Source organism: Haliaeetus leucocephalus, unplaced genomic scaffold (genome assembly GCF_000737465.1).
Source record: "Haliaeetus leucocephalus isolate CR32 unplaced genomic scaffold, Haliaeetus_leucocephalus-4.0 Scaffold906, whole genome shotgun sequence".
Taxonomy (NCBI): Eukaryota; Metazoa; Chordata; class Aves; order Accipitriformes; family Accipitridae; genus Haliaeetus; species Haliaeetus leucocephalus.
Window position 1 is genome coordinate 3046722 of NW_010973342.1, and position 22763 is coordinate 3069484.

Below are 22763 nucleotides of genomic sequence, written 5' to 3' on the forward strand. Positions count from 1 at the left end.
GCCGCCCCTCACGGGCTGGGGCGGGCCGGGCCGCCGCTCCGAGCTCCGCGCCGTGCTGAGGACGCTGCTGCCCCGGGGGCGGCCCGGCGGCCCGCCCGCCCCGCCGACGAAGGAGCTGGCGGTCCAAGGTGAGCGGGAGGCCGGCTCCGAGGCGCTGAGAGCGGGCGGGACGGGGAGAGCCCGCCGGTGCCGGAGCGCGGCGTTTGCGGGCCGCTGCCTCTGTCGCAGAGCTGTCCCCTCCGAGGCCGCCTCGCAAATGAGATAAATAGCCCTTTTTTCCCTGCTTGTGGGACTGCAGATGGATTTTTGTCCTTTTCGCGTGATTGGACTTTATCTGTTTTGTTGTTGTTGTTCTTGTGCTAGGAAGTGTCAGCAGTTGAAATACAAATTACAGAGATCAAACACCTGTAGGACTCTGGTTTAAACAACTCCCGCTTCAGTCTTAGGAAATCGCAGTAGGGGACGAGCTAATGCGCTAGGTAGGTGTAAGGTACTGCTGAGACAGGAAAAGCACTTAGGGAAGCCGGGCACCCCGCTCCCGAAGAAGAGGTAGTGGAAGCGGCTCATCTTTTTGTCTTAAAAAGAAGAGGCAAGAAGGACTGTCACTGTGCCAGCTTCTGTCGTGAGCTGCCCGCACAAAACCGCCGCTTGTAGTGCAAATCTAATTATGGGCTTGTGATGGTAGCCTCTGAAAACACAGAGTTAATGAAAAAAAAGTGGGCAGCTGTGGCACCTGCCTGGCCAAGTTGAACTGTTTATGTCGACTTTCTTACTGTTTAGTATTGCTTAAAAATGAAGCTTGACTTCATGGTTTGGTTTTTTTTTTTTTACATTGTGTGATGGTAATATGCTGCAGTAAATCCTACTAAGATAAAGAAACATACAGGGTACAGGTTGACACCTTTTAAGAAATTTTGGGAAAAGTGTTGATGTGTATTAAATTCTAATAGTAATGTTTTGGAAAGAATCAGGATTCTGGAAACAAATTTACAATTCAGAAAGAACTATTGTCATTTATGGGCTACAGCCGACTTTGGATGCTCTTGTGGCCTATGATTCTTATCCTGATGCCTTCCAAAAAAAAAGCATATGTTGCAGTTTTGATTTATTTTTTCTTTTGATGTTAAGAGGAGATGTTCCTGAGCTACATCTAGAGAGCCTATCTGTAAGAAACAGCCTAGGAAAATAATTTTTTTAATTAATATGTTTAAAGTAAATAAATGTTAGGGGATTGGCTAAGAATGGGACGAGATAGCAAGACTTGATGTTTGCTCTATTGCTAATTATTCTTTCCTGTCTCTCTCAGAAAATTTTGGAATCCATTGAAATTTGATTACTTAGCCAATATAGCATTCTTAGTTTGAAGATTTGTAGTTGTTGGAACACCTGGTTTGATGGTAATTGAAAAAGCATTTTAAAAAATGAGAACTTAATAAGCTATTCTGAAGAAATTGCCTTGGATAAACCATCGCTAAAAAGATTTTTGTAACTGGTTTATAAAGTAATGATGTATATCATAGGCCATAAGGAATATAGTAAATGCTTTTAGAGTCACGTTGTAGGAAGGATATAGGGAATAAATTAAGATGTTAAGATTTTAAAAAAATCAGTAGCATGTGAATACTAGGCTTTATCGTCCCATTCATATTTCGCTGCAGTCAGCTTTCTTTTTATTTGTAAGTTACTTCAAAAGGACACACTCTCCCTTGCTGTTTATACTTGTGTAGGAGTTAATTATCCTACATGCATGATTGATGTTAGAGAATGAAATGTGACAAAAGTTGCAGAGTATCTTCCTGAAATACAGAAGAGGCACTCAAGTGCATTGCCAGCTGTTTGTCAGCCCAGCTCAACTCTTCAAAATCTCTAGTGTTTGGAATCTGTTACTGGACATAAATATTTTATTCCACAGGTGATAGAACCATTAAGATCAGTAGTGTAGTTGCTGAACATAACTTAATATATTAACATAGTACATGCGCCTTCACCTAAAAACAGGTCTTCTCCGGTAGTCTCCCTTCAGAGTTATGAGATACTAATTTAGGGATAGATAATGCGTTTTTTCACAGTGTTTAGTCCAGGAATTGGGGAAACTGCATGATGCTAGAAGGGAAGCCTAGCTATAATTAATTTTAATCACACAGTAGATCCTGTGTTTGAACACGGCAAAACTGATAGATAGTAATAATATTATTATTTTTTAATATTGCACTGATTGTTTATCTAATACTGGGGTGACAGGTAAGTCTGTTTATTTGGAATGTGCTTCCAGGACTCTGGATTTACTGTGGGGTAGGGGAAAGCAGCAGTTTTGTGCTAGAAAAATCTCATTGTGTAGCTTTTACTTTACTAAAATAGTTAGGTTTGAAGAAAATGAATAGTCTTACTGGTCAGCCTTAGATATTTTGGAAACCTCATGCAGCAGTATTAACCAGAATGGTTTGCACCATAGAATAATATATCACTGTTTATATATCTTTTCAGATGTTTACAATGGAACTGTGACTTTTCTGCCTTTGGAAGAAAACAGTGAAGGAAAATACCAGATTAAAAAGTGCAATATTTATCAAATTCAACTTACACACGTAAAAGATGAGGAATGGTAAGTGCTGGGAGTGAGGGAGGAAGCAAACCATGAGATACTGCAAGGATCACATCATGTTTTAGTATTAGTATCTAGGTGTCCTGGTTTCAGCTGGGATGTAGTTAACTGTCTTCCTAGTAGCTGGTACAGTGCTATGTTTTGAGTTCAGTATGTGAAGAATGTTGATAACACTGATGTTTTCAGTTGTTGCTCAGTAGTGTTTAGACTACAGTCAAGGATTTTTCAGCTTCTCATGCCCAGCCAGGGCACCTGACCCAAACTGGCCAACAGTGTATTCCATACCATGGGACGTCCTGTCTAGTTTAGGAACTGGGAAGTGGGGAGCAGGGATTTGCTGCTTGGGGACTGGGTGTCGGTCGGCGGGTGGTGAGCAATTGCCCTGCGCATCATTTGTACATTCCAATCCTTTTATTATTGCTGTTGTCATTTTATTAGTGTTATCATTATTAGTCTCTTCTTTTCTGTTCTATTAAATCGTTCTTATCTCAACCCAGGAGTTTTACTTCTTTTCCTGATTTTCTCCCCCATCCCACTGGATGGGGGGGAGTGAGTGAGCGGCTGCGTGGTGCTTAGTTGCTGGCTGGGGTTAAACCACGACACTAGGCAATTTGGTTTGTTTAGTTTCCTGCTTGATTAATAAATGACAACAGTGGTGTGATCTTAGTGCATACTGTTCAGTTAAAAAAAACATCTACAATACCCAAACCAACACAAACCAAATCTGTTTCAACTTTCAATGTATACATTGACTGTACATGTGTGTGGTCTAGAAAAAGTATGCATATTCTGACCACGAGGAGCTAGCTATGCCTGTGAGAGAGGTCAGGTTCTGTGGGTGTTAGTAAGGTTGAGGGTCAAATTGGAATTGCTGTGAACCTACTGACCTTCAGTCATTGAAATGTAGACCTTTGCAGCTTGGTCCTGAGCATCTAAGGGCATAGCTGTAATGAAATCTGAATAAAATTTGAGATGATGAAATATTGAAATGTGCTGGCTGGTATATTTTTCCTCCTAAATTTTCCTGTTGTTTTCATGAATTTCATGAATTCACTTTTACTAGGTAGTGTTTGGATCTCTTGCTAAGTCAAGTTGCTCATCATATGTGAGTCCTCAGTCACTGTGTTAAATGCAGCATGGACTCTCATCTTCAGTGTTTGAATTGGCAGATAATGAGCTGTCTAACAAAATTCAGGGGAGACTGTTCCATTATTCAGTAACTTTACTGTTTTTATTTTTCCTTTTGGTTTTGTGTATTACATATTCCCTTATTCTCCAGTCTACTTTTATACCTCTGTTTGATCTGCTGATTTTCTCCACTTAGTCATTGTTTTCTCTCTATTTGAGGTGGCTGAAATAATGAAATACACTGTATTTATAGAAAATTTTTATTTTTAAAGGTCTCTGTCTATTGTAGCTCCATTTCCAGAAGATTGGTTTTCAGATGGAATTGCATACCCCAAACTAGCATGGCTTGGAAATGAACTTTTGTCCAAACTGGCTAAATGGTCTGTAGAGCAAAAGCCTAGTGAGTTTAAAAGTACACTCTCGCTCATTTCTGTAGCAAAATACAGCAAGGTTTATCAAAATCTTAAAGAAAAATACAAAGAGATGGTAAAGGTAAGTTTAGCAATAAATGCAGTAATAATATGCTTTCATGTATTTTTTTGTTGTTTGTTTAGTGAAACTGTTTCTTTTGCTAAATTCTTTTTTTTAATAAAAGAAGCAATTTAATTGAAATGTATGTTTCAATGGTTTTGTGTTTTGGGGTTTTGTTCTGTGTCTGTGTACTAACAATTTACTATTTTGAAGAACTGAACTCGAAAAGCAAGATTTGGAGCCAAATTCACACTAAATATCTGGAGGAGTTAGGTATTTTCCAGAATGTATCCCTTCTGATAAGAAGTAAGTGGTAGGTCAGTGGATGTAAATATTAAGTCATCCACAGTAGAAGGCATAAATAAAGCACCTCCTCCAGAACCTGAAAGAGTCTGGAAAGAGCACTGGTTAGCAAGTAGGTTAAATTTCTTATTACTCTTTTTAAATTTGGATGCTATATTAATATGTGTTTGAGTTAGAGGAGCAATTTTGTATTATTGTTTTATCCTGGGGATCCCAATAAACAACAGTGATCATCTTAAGTGCTGTGTGAAGTAATGTCTGTATCCTTATACACCAGACTCTAGCTACAAGCAAAAAAATTGGTAAATGCTTTTATAAAACATATTGTGAAAATGTTGAAAGGTTCTATGGTTGATATTTCTATACTAATAGAAAGATACAGATGAGAGGAAAATTGGACTTGTGGGTAAGGAAATTGTTGAGTCATTAGCTCTGTAGTAGACAGTGTAGTGTTGAGCATTTTAATCTTTGTTTCAATTCTTCATTTACACAATATGGATAATACTTTCACTTTCTGTCTTCCTACTTCAGATTTTGACTCTTCGTGTTCTGTTGTGTCAGGATAATTCTATGCCTGTTATGTTGTGAAAATAAATTTACAAATGTTCATGTTATCAGTGTTGCACATAACAGGAATAATATAAGCATTTGTCTTCTGAGAGAGTTAAGCAGAAGGATGCATGCTCTACTACAGAACAGATGCAGCAGTTTCCTTGTTGTGACCTTCACATATGGAGCCATAATGTTCTTGGAAACTTTATTGATTGGATGACAGCAGACATCCTTTACGCTATGATTCTTTTTTGTGACTCACAAAATCAAACAGTCTTTATTTATATTCTTTGTGTGTATTTTTAATGAGGTTAAAATGCAAAATTCGTGAGGTGCAGAAACCTATTGAAGTGGATGAGTACCCAGATTGCTTTAACTGAGCACTTCCTGAAGTAATTTAAGATGGTGCAGAAAATAATTTTTCTCTGTTTTTTTCTGAAGGTGTGGCCTGAAGTGACAGACCCTGAGAAATTTGTTTATGAAGATGTTGCGATTGCCACTTACTTGCTGGTAGGGAACTGCTTTCCCTGATAATATTCTATAAGGTTCTATTTCCTAATAATAGAACCTGTCTAAAGAAAATCAGTATTTTCATTTTATAGTTGTTGCATTTTTGAAAATAGAATGACCTGAAGTTATTACAGGCATACAATGCAAAAGGAAAGGGGTAGGAGAAAGGATGTGGGTTTTCTGGGGGTTGGTTTGGGGGTTTTTTTGCTTGTTTTTGGTGGGTTTTGTTTGTTTTTTTTTCTTTTGCTCTCATTTAAGAGAGAGACAAAGTTCTTATCACAATGTTTTCAAGCATAACTTAAACTGAAAGTGGAATTCATGTCTATAACTATTCAAGTTGTGTTTGTATTCTGATCTTCTTTGGTAGTACTCTCAACAGCATTTCAAGGAACTACGTATAATAAGTCATAATGTAGATACCTCTTGCATCTTGTCTAAATCAGTATTTATAAGTAAGTTAGCCCATTTACAGAACTCGTTGAGGACTAATTTATTTTGATAATTGACTGTTTAAACTTAGAAACCCAGTTTCTTTTCCCATGAAAATTTTTAAAATTGTCTGAGGAAACCTGACTGACCTATGCTCCTCTCAAAATCTTGATTGTCACATGGGTATGACAGAACTTCTTACATCAGAGAAATGATCATGATGAAGTGGTCAGACAGTTCGACTAGATGAGCGTTTTAGGTCCCTTCCAACTGAACTTTTTAAATATATTATACTGGCTTGTGGAAAGAGCTATATAGTAGATTTATCTTTCACCATTTTTACCACCACGATCATATTAGGTGTTGAAAATCAGTTGTGGCCACAAGAAGATTCTGTAATGACAGAATTTTTATGCACAAGTGCTAGTTTACAGTGATAATGTGTTTTAGCTGATGTAGCAGTAGTTTTCAAAAAGTTATTAAAGTCATCCAATAACCGGCTTATATAAATGAAAGCTTAAAGTATGGTTTTAATAACGTAGCCTCCTTGCAAAAATTTCAGGTATCTATGTGATGGTATATAATAACTCATTATTTAGAAGTACATTAAACAGGTAGTTAAGAGAAGGTAGGTCCAGTGTTAAATTTTTGTGTATTTATGGCATCTACATCAGACCTCATTTTACTCTGCAGTCGTATTAAGGTCACCTACTGTCTAGGCACATGCCCAAAGAAGTAGCTATTCAGTTTGCATCATGAGAAGCTCAGCAGGGGATGGAGGGTAGGTGTGATCTGTGTAGGAGGTGATTAGGGATTTCTGGGTTACAGCCTAGAGTGCAAAAAGTGCAATGATTGGTACATCTAAAAATGTAAACATAGCCTGATAATCTCATAGATTATCTGCAGTTTCCTTCCCTCTAGCAAAACTGACAAATTAACAGGTAGCAACATTACAAATATTAATTTTTGTGGTTAAATACTCTTGAGGATTTTTGTTAGTCATAGTAAAAAATGTCTGCAGGGTTGATGAATGGGTGCTCTGTAGCTTCTCATTGAAGGAAAAAGAGTTTGACAGTGATAGAGACTAATCCATGCCCTGCAGACAAACATCCGATTATTATCTAATTATGAATTACATAACTACGTAAAAGTAACTACTTATGTACAGGGCACAGACTAGAATTGGGCTAAAAGCTTTGGGGTCCCTTTAGCTGATGTGGAATTTGGGATAGCTGACTGTTGCTAGGTAAGTTACACTTTGTTCAGTAGAAGGTGATGCTACATGTACCAGTATATAGCCAACTGATTACAAAGAACATTTTGGTTTTTATTTTCAGCTCTGCCACCAATTCTTTCTTTAATGCAGTGGATATGAATGCTTCTGTGGTGTTACTTGCAGAGATACTGTTGAAGTTTACTTGCTACTTCCCTTGCATCCTCTGTTCATCTCTTGCACCCTTTGTTTTAGCAACTTATTTTACATTTGTGCTCAGCCTATCCCAGGGTTGCATAGCCTTGATTAATTTCAACTTCCAGTGACTCAAAGGGAGCAGAGGATGTGCTTAGCACTTAGCAAAATGATTGATATTTTGCAACATAATTCCTGCCCCTCTCCATAAACAGTTTTAGTGGCTTTTGAGTTTTTTTTTCTCTCAAGTTATTTTCTGTGTGAGTACAGTGAATGTCTTCTATCACATCTGCATTCTCTCGCAGCTTTCTCCTTTAATTTCCAATAATGTTTTCTGCTTTCTTACAGGGAAACTTGACAGCAGAAGTCTAAAATATTTTCTTTTCTTGTCTTAGATTCTTTGGGAAGAAGAGAGAAAGGAAAAAGGGTTGACCAAGAAACAGTCATTTGTAGATCTTGGATGTGGAAATGGTCTGCTGGTTCATATTCTAAACAATGAAGGGGTAAATAGAGTGCTTTTTTAAAATAATAATTAAAAACCAGAAAGTCAATATTCTTGTTATGCTTTTCTTTTATCTGGCATGCAGATAGCCAAAATTCAGTTAATTCATGTAGCTAAAATAGGATTTGGTCACTCTAGTTACCAGGAGAAAATCTTAGCAGAGCTTTAGAATTATAGAATCATTTAGGTTGGAAAAGACCTTCAAGATCATCGAGTCCAACCATCAACCATGCCCACTAAACCATGTCCTGAAGTACCCCGTCCACTTGCTTTTTTAATACCTCCAGGGATGGTGACTTAACCACTTCCCTGGGCAGCCTATTGCAATGTTTGACAACCCTCAGTAAAAAAATTTTTCCTAATATCTAGTCTAAATCTCCCTTGCCTCCACTTGAGACCATTTCCTCTTGTCCTATCTCTAGCCACCTGACAGAAGAGATCAGCACCAACCTCACTACAACCTCCTTTCAGGTAGTGGTAGAGAGCGATAAGGTCTCCCCTCAGCCTCCTCTTTTCTAGACTAAACAACCCCAGCTCCCTCAGCCGCTCCTCATAAGACTTGTGCTCCAGGCGCCTCACCAACTTGGTTGCCCTTCTCTGGACACACTCCAGCACCTCAATGTCTTTCCTGTAGTGAGGGGCCCAAAACTGAACACAGTACTCGAGGTGCGGCCTCACCAGTGCCCAGTACAGGGGAACAATCACCTCCCTGCTCCTGCTGGCCACACTATTTCTGACAGAGGCCAGGATGCCGTTGGCCTTCTTGGTCACCTGGGCACACTGCTGGCTCATATTGAGCCGGCTGTCAACCAGCACCCCCAGGTCTTTCTCTGCCGGGCAGCTTTCCAGCCACTCTTCCCCACGCCTGTAGCGCTGCATGGGGTTGTTGTGACCGAAGTGCAGGACCTGGCACTTGGCCCTGTTGAGCTTCATACGACTGGCCTCAGCCCATCGATCCAGCCTGTCCAGATCCCTCTATAGAGACTTTCTGCCCTCAAGCAGAGCAACCCTGCCTCCCAACTTGGTGTTGTCTGCAAACTTGCTGAGGGTGCACTCAATCCCCTCATCCAAATCATCAATAAAGGTATTAAACAGAACAGGACCCAACACTGAGCCCTGGGGAACACCACTAGTGACCAGTCACCAACTGGATTTCACCCCATTCACCTCAAGAAACCTATCACTTATTTATCTATTTTTATTAGCGCAATTCATTTCAATTCAAGGCTATTTTTCTGAGGTAAGAAACTCAGAGGGAAAAGAAAAACTAATGATGTAATTTAGTTATGCTATAGATGAACCAAAAAAGAATGGGGAATCTTAACACAGAGATTCTCACAAGATGTTTTTCATGAGCTTAATTTTATAGAAATTGAGTTCTGCTTGTCATGTCCTGAAAATGTTTTTCAATATCTTTAAAAACAATCCTGGGATTTGTTAATTGTGAAAATGCCTAACAACATACTGTGCTTTCGGGAGTGAAAATGTGGCAACAGCAAAATTCAGTTTCTTAAGGCATAGTTTCTGAAACAACAACAAAAAAAGGTCAGTGAGATTGAAAAAAACCCAGTGAACTTGGGTCTGTCTTTTAGAATATTGTATTTTCCACTTTTGGAACAACATGGTAAAATTTGTAGAGGAAATGAGTATCTCCTGTTAGATCAGTGGATGTCACTAGTGGGGGGAAGTCCCAAGTTCTCATAGCACAAGCTCTCTATGCTTCTGTGGCCAGAAAAATTGATCTAATACAAGATGTGTAACAAAAACCAAATGTTTTCCCTGTAGACATTTATTTTTGTACATCATTAGGTCATCACTGCTGTAGCACTGACAAACATTGTTGACTGTCAAAAAATGATGTGTGTGAGAGTTTCATGAGACTTTTTTTAGTAATTGATTTTGGCTAGTTCTGCACAGGCTTCTTGAAGTTCAAATACTGTTACTTATGAATTCTTTGTTTCTTGCTTTAGTTTCCAGTCTTATTTCCTCTTCCCATCAGTTCACACAGGGAAAAGTGTGCTTGGACTCCAGCAGCCTAACTGACTTAGTTGAAAGGTGGTTCTTCAGCAAGAACTGCTTAGAATAGCACTTTTCTCTGAGTGCTGTGGATGCTACAGTATTACTCACCTTATGAAAGGTTTTGATATTTTAAAAACAAACAAAAAACAATACCTCTGCTTTTACTTTTGTAGAGATCCAGATTTTCAAGAGCAGTCTCAATAGGTGTGCCCAGGTAAAATTTCAAGCCAGATATGTTCTTAATGTTTCCTAGTGTTTCCATTCATGTTTAGAAGGGAAAGAAGGGATTAAAAGTATTCAGCTTCTGCCTGAAATGGTGAAGCTATGTTTCATTATGTGTCTAAATTTTAGTATGAATGAAATAATCAGTGTTAATACATACATTTAGTAAGCCTGTTTGACAGTTTCTGCTAAAAGTAGTACTTAAAAATGATACTTTTTGTTCCAATATTTCAGCATTCAGGTAGAGGAATTGATGTGAGGAGAAGAAAAATATGGGACATGTATGGACCAGAAACTCATTTAGAGGTATTATGCAAATGTATGTCAATCTTATTGATGTTTAACTTTATTAATTTGTTCATTGCTTCAGGTTGTGTTGATGCAAATGTAATCAAACGTACCGGGTTACAGACAGCTGTCTGAAGTGATCTATTGGTTTGGTATGATGCCACCCATAGGTCTTGTGGGACTGTAAAGTAAGTTGTAATGGGAATTCTGAGAGCAATGCTGTATCATGCCCTTGCATATTTGCAACTTACTGACTTTTTAGCTGAGAAGACTAGCGTGACTTCCTGCTGCATGTACAGACACGCACACCATGAAACAATCTTTGATTTTACTGCAAGATCAATATAAGCAGCTTTGTTTGCACCACTGTACCTCATAAAAGATATTAGTATCCAAAGTTGTGAGTAGTTTATTCTTGAAAGTGATTCTGACCTTCTAGTGCTGTGTGCTGGTTTGGGGCCAAAATTGTTGAACCTCAAAGGAGCCAGTCCTCTGCTGTACTGACCTTGTGGTAAATAATTGCAATAATAGCCTTCAAAAAAAATGAACAGGAAAATGAGTCTGAAAGAAGGATCATATTTCAAGTTCCAGATTAGCATTTTTATGAGAAAAGGAACAATTCAAGCACAGGAATGTTCACTTTAACTCCAGCTGTTTTTGGTCTGATACTCGTTAAAGTGTGGTACTGATGAACAGTTGCCCTTTGGAGGTGAGGTGTTTCTGGTTTCTTGTTCTCTACTCTCCTAAAATGTCTCACTTTTTTCTCTCAAAAATTGTCAGCTTCCAACATATTAAAATAATTTTCCACCTGTAGTTACTATCTAGTAGTTTTGTTTAAAAGTTAATTCAACATATCTTTGAATGCTAACAACTCACATTAAATCAAAAAAAGAGCAGCAGTTTTCACAGATGGGATGTGGGGCTTTCACAGTCTTGTGCAGCTTTCTCTTTGCTACCCTGCCATTTTGGGTGCAGATTGCCAAAACTGCCAGATTCCTTTGCTGCAGTCTGCAATGAGATCTTACTGAAAGGTTTCAAGAAACAATCCAAAACATCAAGCTGTGGTGCTCTTTTGTTCCTGTAGTACTATATTAAGTCACTTCTGATCATACCAAACAGCATCTTCTCCTTTCCTTCATGTTATAAATTCCTTTTTCTGCCCATGTTTCTGTATTGTGGAAATCTTTGAATTCTCTGCATTCGTTTCATATTAAGGTCTGGCTGTTTACAGTTTCTCAGATTTCTTGACTCATAGGGAAGCTTCTGAGCATCAGCGGTCCCTCTCTGTGGCATGAGGGAACAAAATAGAAAAGGATGTTTTTTGTCTTTTAAAAAACGAGAGGGGAAAAAAAACCACGGAGAACAGTTGAAAAAGCCAGACAGAAACAATAAAAATATCTAAAATCTGTATGTAAGGAAAGCACTAATTTATGTGGGAAGGAGTTATATAACGAATAGGAAGGGTGAAATGATTTTACAAGGCTGCTGTAGCCACAGGAGCCACAGAAGGAGAAAGCACCTGCTCACAGCCTTTTGTTGCCCTTGAAGCTAATTTTGTTTTGATCTTTACTTAAAGCATGAGTTGCAGGATGAATATTGCCATCTGTGACATTCAGTGCCAATATTAACAATAAAAATGACAGGTGGCACTCTGCATTGCCAAACTGCTGTCAGATGTGGCGAATATAAATTTGATTATGGATGACTGTCAAAAAGTGGAGTGTGGCACTGGTAATTCACGCTATGGCTAAATTGAATGATCAAAACTGAAAGGTAACATAGGAGTAACTTACTTAATCAACCATAAGAAAACACTTACCAAACACTTGGTTTAACATCTACTATTCTGCCAAAAATAAATTTGTTACCTATATTATCTAGAAATGTATATACATAACTAAAAATGGTCAGAGATGTAGTATTTAAAGTGAACAATAATACACCATACTAAGAACACCTAAGACAGTGCTTTCTGAAGAGGGGAACTGGGATGTGACAGAGGTAGTCTGAGATTGCTGAAATTCCTTAATAAGTGGGTTTGGTTTTTTAAATTCCTATACAGATAATACTTTGCATATACATGTGAATTTTGAGCTAACATGGATTTTGTATATAAAAAGAGAGTGTGGGCATCATTTTCAGGGCTTTTCCTAAAGGTCTGTGGAGATTCAAATTTAAAAAATTTTCAAATCTGCCCAATAATTACTTTGAGATTCATACATGTTTTTAGAGAAGAGTGCGTACTTCCTTCCATAGTATCAACAGCTTTAAGTACTTTATTTACTGAACTTAGTTCAAGGTAAAAAAATGTCTGTGTGAGAGATAAACATTAAAGGCACTCTAGAACTTTTAAAAGTTAACCTGTATGAACAATTCATCCTGTTTGGTGGTTGGTTTTGGTTTTTTGTGGGGTTTTGTTTGTTTGTTTATTTGGGGGTTTTGTTTGTTTGTGTTTAAAGAATATCAGGTTAGGGTATTCTTGAGACTAATCACTATTCTGTGAGTCAGTATTGTGATGGGAAGACTTCTGTGCTGATGTCTCCTCAATCCATATATATTGAATTTCCATGAGGCAAAATACTATTCTAAAGGCCACCAAAGAAGCCTTCTTTCTCTAACCTATTACTTCCTATTTTTGCTCCTGACTTTGCATGTGTCATAAGGTAGTCTTTGACACAACTTGGAAGGGGATGGAATGGCAACATAGAGGGCAAGTGTTAGGTTTATTATAGGTGAATGATAGGGTGTGAAGAGTGGCGTTCTGTATATTAGGATTTGATTTGGGAAGAGTCTGTGAAAGAAGAGAAGATGGTAGTGAAGCTATGTTCTGATTAATTGCTGTGTGAGTCCTAGGACTGTAAGACATAGCAAATTAAGTGGCTTTCTGAAAAATTGAGTCCAGACATACAGGTGATAGAAGAAGAATGTCAAGAAATCATAATCTGATCTATGATATTTGTTTACAAATACTTAGGGTGCCAGATGTCTTAATCAGAATTGTTATTCCACTTTTTGACCAATATTTTGTGGGTAGCTGCTGCTAAATTATATCTTTGTAGCTATAAAAAATTACTACCTGGTAAAAGTGCAGACTGAGGAAAACTTTGTTGGTGTCTGTGGTTCTTATTCACCTTGTATTTGTCAGCTCATATAATTTTATACTGCTGCTTAGTGCTTTATTAACAAATAAAATGCATTTAAAGAAACCTGTAATAAAATTCATTTAATGTATTGTTTGGTTTTTTAGGAGTCTACAATCATGCCAGGTGACAGTCATCTCTTTCCAGATACTGACTGGCTCATAGGAAACCATTCAGATGAATTAACACCATGGATACCTGTAATTGCAGCTAGGTATTTATGAAGGGATGGGAGCGGGAGGAAAGGAATTAAAAAAACTAAAACCAAAAACAAACAAACCACCTCAGAACATAATTACCTATGTGGGCTTGGTGAAAACTTGTCACTCTTGCAAGCCACACCTGCTATCCTTGCAGGACTTGCTGCTTTTGATGCCAATTGATTATTTTTACAAAATGTTTCTATTCCTGCAGAAAAGCACAGATGTAGTATTTATTTTCTCATAGAAGTCAGTACAGGATTTTGCTTTTGAAGTTCAAAAACCAGAACTGATTTCTATTCTTTAGATATGAATCTGTTGTTTAAGTTTTTGTTGTTTTTTTTAAATAAAATTGCTGTTGGTTCTGCTTTTCCTTGAACCATTGTGCTCTTCACAACCAGCTGCAATAGTTTAATATCTAGAGACTTAGTCCAGCAAACCAAGTTGACACAGTAATTTGCTATAATAAATACTCTGTGAAACAGTATTTTTGATTATGCTAATCTACTGAAAGAGGAACATATAAATATTACTTCATGAAGCTCTGTCACTTCATGAAAACTTCCATTGTTGCTTGTATCTGATGGGTTATTTGTTAATTTTGTGTGTTCTCTGAAATAACTTTCCATTCAGCAGTTTGTTATCCTTCTTGTAGGTCTTCCTATTCATGCTGCTACTTTGTGCTGCCATGTTGCTTCTTTGATTTCTACGGAAAATACAGCCGAAGACAAAGCAAGAAAACTCAGTACAGAGAGTATCTTGATTTTGTTGCCGAAGTGGGATCTGTTTGCGGCTTTCACGTGGAAGAAGATTGCCTTAGAATTCCATCAACAAAAAGGGTAATTCTGTGTAGGGCTTTTGTCTTTCTTTTTTTAAAGCTGCTAGCTGTCTGAAGCGTATGGATGTTTTGTTCATTATTATTGTTTGTTCATTATTATTGTTGTAAGATCAGGCTATAGTCAGCTGCATTCCTTGAGACAATATGCTCTGAAGAGAGACTAAAAATACTCATTGTTTTCTTGGGTATTCTGCTCTTAACGTCATAGGTACAATCCTAAAGACAAGAAAGAATGGAAGATTTTATGGTTATTTCTTATGCCACCCTATAGGATGGAAAACTTACAAAACTCATTTTTTCCTTAATTTTTCCAGCTGCCTATATTGCTTATTTGTACTTAATTTTTCTTTTGTACTTTCTTTTTGTACTTAATTTTTCATGTCCTGTGAAATTCAAAGTGAAGGGTTCTCAGAGTAGGAAGAGTTGTCCAGCTTTAATTTTGTAAATAATCTGAGGGTCAGGAACAATCTTTTCGCTGTGTGCTTGTATGGCATGATGGATTATGGTTTGATTACTTCATTTCTTCTGTGGCACCCATATTTGAAAACTAAAATTAAAAACCCCTCAGATGTTAACGAGCATTGAGTTTGAATGGATATCACCTGTAGGTAGATTTAGAAGCCTGCATAAGACATGGGCGGGTTGGGGGGCTGTGTGTAAGTATGGGACTCTGTGGAAAAAGTGGTTTATCTATTTCTATTACAATAGGTAAGCCTTATTGGAAAAAACAGGATCTATCCACCTGCAGAATGTGCTCTGATGGACAAGCAGATAACACAGTATATTAATAATCGTCAGACCTGTGCTGTGGTCATGTGTGACAGAAGAGTTGGATTTAATCATAAGGATCACTCTGATGGTTCATGCAAAGAAGAAGGCTCAGAACTTCCCAAAAATGAGACTGAGACTGCTGGTACAACTTGGATGCCTGGATTTCAACCCAGAGAAAAAGTAGTACAAATCAGAAATTGTGCTTCCCTCCCTCGAGATTTTGTAGATGATGTGGTTCTCAATGTGGCAAACTTGCTGTTAAATGCAACCCCCGCAAAATCATGTTCTAATATGCATGGTGGAAATACAAATATCTGGAATCAAGGAGGTGAGATTGTCTTTCCTTTACATTATCTTTTGCTTTTGCTGGTAGAGGATGCTTTTTCCAATGAATTTATGTGTTTGTGAATTTAGTAAGTGAAATAGTATTTCCTAAAATCTAAGAACAGCACAGTAGCAATCAAAGGCTTTTTCTTCCCCCCACTATGTTTTATTGCACACGAGGATGCAGATATGGCATATAAGAATATTTTGAATTTGGTGTGGGGTTTTTTCCCCTCTACACTTAAATACTAGGACAGAATTTATTTTTATTAAAAAACCCAAACCAAACCCAGAACTCCTCCCCATTTACCAAAACAGAACACTCTACATCTATTTGGGGAGAAGATTAAGTTTCTTTTTGGATAGTTGCATAATAATTAGCTATAATTCTGTAAGAATTGTGTAAGAAGTGCTTTAAAGTGGCATTTAGTTACGGCATGGTTAGGAATTTTTAATTTAGTCTTAGGAAGAAAGCATAGAAGTTGATGTTAAATTTATAAGCATTCAGTTCTCACTGCTACAATCTTTCCATTTTCCTCCATCCATTTTTATTACTTACTGTGGTTTGTCATATGCTACTGTTACAGGAGATCCTTTGAGTCATTCTCTCATCTCTCTAATTAGATGCATGTAAACAGTGCTTATTGCAATGAGGGTTATATGCTACTGTAAAAAAAGGAGGGGAAAAAAACCTGCGTCTTACTGTGGAAATTCTGACTTTAGTCCTGTAGAATGAAAGCTGCTATTTTACAGACAGTATACATATAAAATATATATCATGCACAATATTGGGAGTACAAAGTTGCTGCAGTACTGGTAAATAATTCATAGATTCTGCTCATAATCATTAACTTCTATAGAAGTTATATATAAAATCTTAAGAAAATTTATACATTTTTAATAGCTACACTATTATTTATTGCAGAAAGCCTTTCTTTGAAAGAAGTAGCAGAACATTTAAATAAAGAGACTTTAAAAAGGCTAAAGAGTGAATATGGAGGCCTGCAGACACTACTCAAGAACAATCATCAAGTATTCGAAGGTAAAGTAAGGGTTTGGGGTTTTGTTTTGTTTTTCTCTATTCATCTGTTTTATCTCCTCTATATGCAGTTAAACTCAACTGAAAAATTACTATAGTGGTGTTTTTTAACCACTTTCTATACCTGTCATGGTTTAACCACAGCTGGCAGCCAAGCACCACATAGCCGCTCACTCACCTCCCTCACAGTGGGATGGGGGAGAGAATCAGAAGGGCAAAACTGAGAAAACTCTCATAGGCTGAGACAAAGACAGTTCAATAGACAAAGCAAAAGCTGCGTACACAAGCAAAGCAAAACAAGGAATTCATTCACCACTTCCCATGGCAGGCAGGTGTTCAGCCATCTCCAGGAAAGCAGGGCTCCATCACGTGCAACGGCCACCTGGGAAGATTCCGAACGTCCCCCATTCCTTCTTCTTCCCACAGCTTTACATGCTGAGTGTGATGTCATATGGTATGGAATAGTCCTCTGGTCAGTTTGGGTCAGCTGTCCCAGCCGTGTCTCCTCCCACCTTCTTGCACACCCCCAGGCTACTTGCTAGTGGGGAGGTATGAGGAGCAGAAAAGGCCTTGACTTGGTAAGGACTGCTCAGCAATAACGAAAACACCCCTGTGTTATGAACACTGTTTTCAGCACAAATCCAAAACATAGTCCATTACTAGCTACTATGAAGAAAATTAACTCCATCCCAGCCAAAACCAGCACAATACCTTTGTGGAAAACTGAATATGTGCCCATTGCTCCAAGATAATGTTAGTAAAATTCTTTTTGAATGAGATTGGTAAGGCATCCATCAGCAAAGTGTTGTTCTAGACTGACTGTATTTGAAAAGACAACCCTTTAGTTGAAGTGGCTAATGTGATGCTATTGTTTGACTTAGAGAATTTTTATTTTTCCTATAAAGTATTGATGATTTTGAGGCCATGAAATGTAGGGCAAGTTCACTAAAGTGTTTAACTGAGACTTAGTCTGGCCTTACCAAGCCCCATAGTGTAAATGCCGACACAAAACAAAACTAAATCTCCATAAGAACCTGTAACTGTTGAGGCTTGCTGTATTCATATAGCCTGTAGTAGCATGGCAGAAAGAACTCAGTAGCAAGTTTCTGTGATTGGCTGGGTTTGCTGATAGCTGTTTTTTATTGGGTTTGGTTTTTTTTTTCCTGTTGTAATGTGGTGTTGGTATGTTTTGTGTCGGTTTTGGGTTGGGTTTTTTTGTCAGTGTGGAGTTTTGTAAAATTAAGGTCTAGCTTTGCAGAAATACAAGATCTTCAAGGTTTTATCAGTATTAAGGCTGCTTCAGGTTTGGAAGTGTGTTAACTTCTTGTGTCCCAACAGTTCTACGTCAGCTGTAAAATGTTGATCAACTAATCCATGGCAAATAATCCTAAGTATGCAACCTAACTGCCGCCAGTGGTTAATTTAGCCAAGATTAGCATCCACTAAGGATTTCTGTGCACTTGGCCATTATAAAATGTGAAGCTGTACTGAAATCCTTTTGAATTACCATCCATTGAAAAGAGTTGGTCACACTGCATTCATTATGTGTCTGAATTTGATTCCCTGTCATTAGAGATAGGTGGAATAGGTTTACAACCTGTTACATGGAATGGGCATTTTAATTTGGCATGGATGCTGTCTGCACATTACCTCTGAAGAAAGACTAGGGTTAAGGGCAGGTCTTTCTCAGTAATTTATGTCACATGGAAACTGTGTGGGGCTTCAGTAAAGACCATTTGATTCCTTCCTTCAGTAGCATGTCACCATAACAAGGGGCTTTTATCAGCAGGTGGTCTGGAAGGACATTGCTTATGCCAAAGAGGACAGAGAAGAACATGGCTACAGCTATTGTCATCTTTACTGAAGCGTTGCTCTTTTAAAGACATGGAAAACAGATGCACACAAACGAAAAAGAAAGGACTTAGCATAACTGATCTGTGGCAGTTTCTTTTGATCAGACATCTTGTCCAATACAGGACTGATTTTCTAGAAAAAAATATGTTTGATCATAAGTAGCACTGTATCTGCGCATTTTTCTTCATCTTTTGAGTGAGATTTTAAAGCTCTGCTGAACCTGCTTCTGGATTGGCTTTGTATGAGTTCAGATCTATTTGTGTATCACAACGAAACTTGGAGGGATTAATTCATCCAGGCCTGAATGTGTGATGTTAAGCTTTCACTGGACTCGTTACCTTTTGAGTAGCGATTATCAGAATGCAGAATTGTATCGTTAACTATTCCAAGCTACAAGTTTGTGATACAGAAGGTATGATTGAAGCAGAATATGAAAATAGAGCATGGCAACTTAGAAGTGGCAAATTTTTCCCTCCTCATTTTCACTGTTGTTTTTCATGTATGTTTTTTCTTTATTAACTTCCTTTTATTCTGTTTTGTTTACACATTTAAGGAGTTGACAGAGGTTCACAAATGTGTGTGCAGTTTATGGTCCTAACACAGCAAATTAATTTAAAAAAACCCAAATCTTTATTAAGCAATGATAATTCATATGAAAGATTAGACTAGTCATCTCTTCAGTGCAGTGTATTTTTGGGTCAGTGAACCATTGTCTTTGCAAGAGCATTTCTGCATAGTAACAGTAGTAGAAGAGTCTTACTAGATTTTTTGCTGGTAATCACATTTAAAAGGTGGAGTAATGAAGTTTTGAACATGGGAAAGATTACAGTTCTTGAAGTTGAAACTTCTTTTTCTGGACTTGCAATCTAAATTCAGAGGATTTCAGTCTAAATGATCCTAACTGCTGTATTTAAAACAAACAAACCAGCCTCTACAAAGATGATACAAAGGTGCCTGAAACTATTCAGCATCACAATAAAACATCTCACAGGGAAATCAATCAATTCTTCTTTAGACCGTGTGTATATTATCTTGGTTTGTTGTACACTTCTTTCTATTTCTGTACAAATGGCACATTTGGTTTTGCCTGAGTGATCCATTTGTAGAATATATATTTTATTCACAGAATGCCCTATGCATTTTTTCCAGTATAAATCCCGTGGCTGTCTATTAACAGCGGCATTTTTGTTTGTTTTTAAATCTTAGTTCTAAATGGGAGAGTTCATATTCGTGACTGGAGAAAAGAGAAACCATCAAGGAAAACTAAGCCTGAAGTGAAACGACACCTTTCAGCTGAAGCATTTAAAACACGGCTGTGTTGGTTTTTCATTCATCATCCTGATGGTTGTTCTTTGCCTTCTGAATCTTGCCCATATGCTCATGGGACTGAGGACCTAAGGCAGTCTCATGTTATTAAAAAGAAAAAACATCTACAGTAATAAAAGGCTGCCACTTATGTTTAAGCTTGTGTACATAACTAAATCTATGATTGACTTCAGGACTGCCTGGTGCATGAAGATCTGTACAATAATATGGAGGGGTTTTCCCCATTCCTATGCATCATATTTTCCACTTGGTTTACAAGTTCTCCTGTATTTTTAATTCTTTGATTTTGTTATTAACATGCAAAAGGTATAGTAAAGTATGTATATACTTCTGGATTTTGTCATGGCTTGTCTAACATGCATTTGTATAAGTAGAAAAGTCTAAAAACTTAATTTTCTAAGACACTCTTCATGATGTACATGATGCAGCATTTTCAAACCCTGAAAATTAGCTGGTTTGTTCCAAACTTTCCAGGAGGATATATAGTTTCTTATGACTCACAGTGGCTCTTGGGAGTCAAAAATTGAAGAGATTTTGCTCTTTCCTGACCTGACAGCTTCCTCTCCATTACTATGGAGTAATAATATATATTACCCTTCTTTTCTTGGTCAGACCCTAGTTGTCCTGTCCTTCCTTTTCATATTGATTCAAAATGAGTTTTGGTTTGAAGAATAACTTTCTGGGAAATTACTGTGGAAGTCTTCACATGTGTGTGTAGGTTTGTAGGGCTCTGTAGACCATGCTGTCCTTTCCCTCTTTTTTTTAAAGTAAGGAGTAACAGTAGAAAATGTGTTTAATAATATTGGAATGGTAGGGTTTCTGCTTATCAGATAACAAAGGAATGTCTTAGCACCTTGAGCAGGTTATGATTTTCTTTGGTAGACTCTTATTTTCTTTAAAAGGTTTAACTTTTAAAGTTAAATGTGCATCCAAAGAAGGACAATGAAGCTGGCGAAGGGTCTAGAGCACAAGACTTATAAGGAGCAGCTGAGGTAACTGGGGTTGTTTAGTCTGGAGAAAAGGAGGCTGAGGGGAGACCCTATCGCTCTCTGTAGCTACCCAAAAGGAGGTTGTAGCGAGGTGGGTACTGGTCTCTTCTATCAAGTAACTAGTGATAGGACGAGAGGAAATGGCCTCAAGTTGCGCCAGGGGAGGTTTAGATTGGATATTAGAAAAAAAAATTATTTACTGAAAGGGTTGCCAGGCATTGGAACAGGCTGCCCAGGGAAGTGGTTGAGTCACCATCCCTGGAGGTATTTGAAAGACATTTAGAGGTGGCACTTAGGGACATGGTTTAGTGGTGGACTTGGCAGTGTTAGGTTAATGGTTAGACTCAATGATCTTAAGGGTCTTTTCCAACCTAAACGATTCTGTGAACTTAGCAGAAATCCTTATTATTACTCAGTGACAGTCATTGAACTAGTGTCATCATTCATATCTGTCAGCTGCTAAGTGCTTGTAAAGTTCAATATCTGCTGTACAAGCTCTGAGACAAGGGATCGTGTTGCTTCTGGCCTAGCTTGTATACCGATAGTGTGGAAACCCTGCTCTGATCTACTAAGACAAGATGTTGATTCCAAATCCTACTGAAGAAAGGGCAAGATTTTAAAAAAAAGTTACTAAAGAAGAAATGTGGTGGTGAGAGCAATGACATAGAAACTGATTGCAGAACAAAGAGGTCTAGGGGTAAGAGTGAATAACCATGTGAGAACTCTGTTAAGAGCTCAGGGAACCTGAGGTACAAAGGAGGGAAATAATTGAAGACAAAGCAGAGGTAAAATGAAAGATGGTACTGGAAACACGTTTCAAAACAGTTCCAAAGCCCCTTTTTTCACACCCTGACTTTAAGCCAACAGGTTGCAGTCCATTGCATGCAGAAGAAACAGGGTCTAAATCTACTGACAGGGCAGGAGCAAAGTACTGACTGAAGTGTTTTATGTTCCCCCTTCTCCTTTTACATTTCTCTTCTGATCCTGGAAAAAGCAGCTGTTGCTAGATAACAACAACCCTGATAATTGCAGCAAGGCCTTAACTTTGGATCATGTACCACATTATCATAGAATCATTTAGGTTGGAAAAGACCTTCAAGATCATCGAGTCCAACCATCATCCAGGCCCACTAAACCATGTTCTGCTTATCCAATATGCCGTGTGGAACAGCTACCTGGCCTACCTCTAACAGGACCTGTGGTGGGCTCTGAGCCTTCCCCCATGGCTCTGGTCTGCAGTGTTGTATACTGGGTCCTGAATTTAGCACTAATCAGTGGTGTGTTACAGTCATTACAGAGCCTGCACATTTTAAAAAGAAATTATCTTCAGGTGAATCACATTCTAAGGGGCAACCTGGATGTAGTTCAGTTAAGGTTATTAGACTAAGGGAAGAATAGTATAAGCCAGGTAAACTGCAACTCCTTATGACGCAGGGCAGCACAGTAAGGGAACGCAGTTGATAAGTGTAGTTGCTGTTGTAAGAATATCAGAACTTAGCTTATTGAGGGGATAAGAGTTGAGAAAAGCCATGAAATTTTATAAACTTGCATGTAATCAAGTGATGATGTTGCCTTAGTTAGCCTTTGTTTGGCTACACGCAGAGTAGGAAGAGTTCCCCAAGATGCTTATTTACTGTGGTAAACTTACTGATACATTTGATGATGATGTAAAATCAAGTTCATGCTATCTCCAGATGGAGATTGCTTCCAACGGTGCAAAGAGCAAAAATGGACTCAATTCTTCTCCAGTCACTGGTGTCTTCCCTAATGATTCACCTTGGGGTAGGATGGGTTTGACTTGAAACAGGTGATGTCCTGAGTTAGAGTTCACCTGTGGAGCCCCTCAGA

General features: G+C 38.1%; 1 protein-coding gene across 1 annotated transcript in view; it reads left to right on the forward strand.

The window, feature by feature from the left end:
* TRMT44 (tRNA methyltransferase 44 homolog (S. cerevisiae)) overlaps window positions 1-20261 on the forward strand; it is a 22988-nt gene extending 2727 nt beyond the window's left edge. Inside the window, exons 3-13 of the mRNA XM_010583548.1 lie at window positions 44-128; window positions 2485-2602; window positions 4003-4222; window positions 5498-5566; window positions 7799-7906; window positions 10381-10452; window positions 13682-13788; window positions 14430-14613; window positions 15321-15711; window positions 16633-16749; window positions 19807-20261. Of these exons, the coding sequence (XP_010581850.1) occupies window positions 44-128; window positions 2485-2602; window positions 4003-4222; window positions 5498-5566; window positions 7799-7906; window positions 10381-10452; window positions 13682-13788; window positions 14430-14613; window positions 15321-15711; window positions 16633-16749; window positions 19807-20039 (1704 nt within the window). The 3' untranslated portion in view covers window positions 20040-20261. The remainder of the gene's footprint in view (window positions 1-43; window positions 129-2484; window positions 2603-4002; window positions 4223-5497; window positions 5567-7798; window positions 7907-10380; window positions 10453-13681; window positions 13789-14429; window positions 14614-15320; window positions 15712-16632; window positions 16750-19806) is intronic.
* The last annotated feature ends 2502 nt before the right edge of the window (window positions 20262-22763 follow it).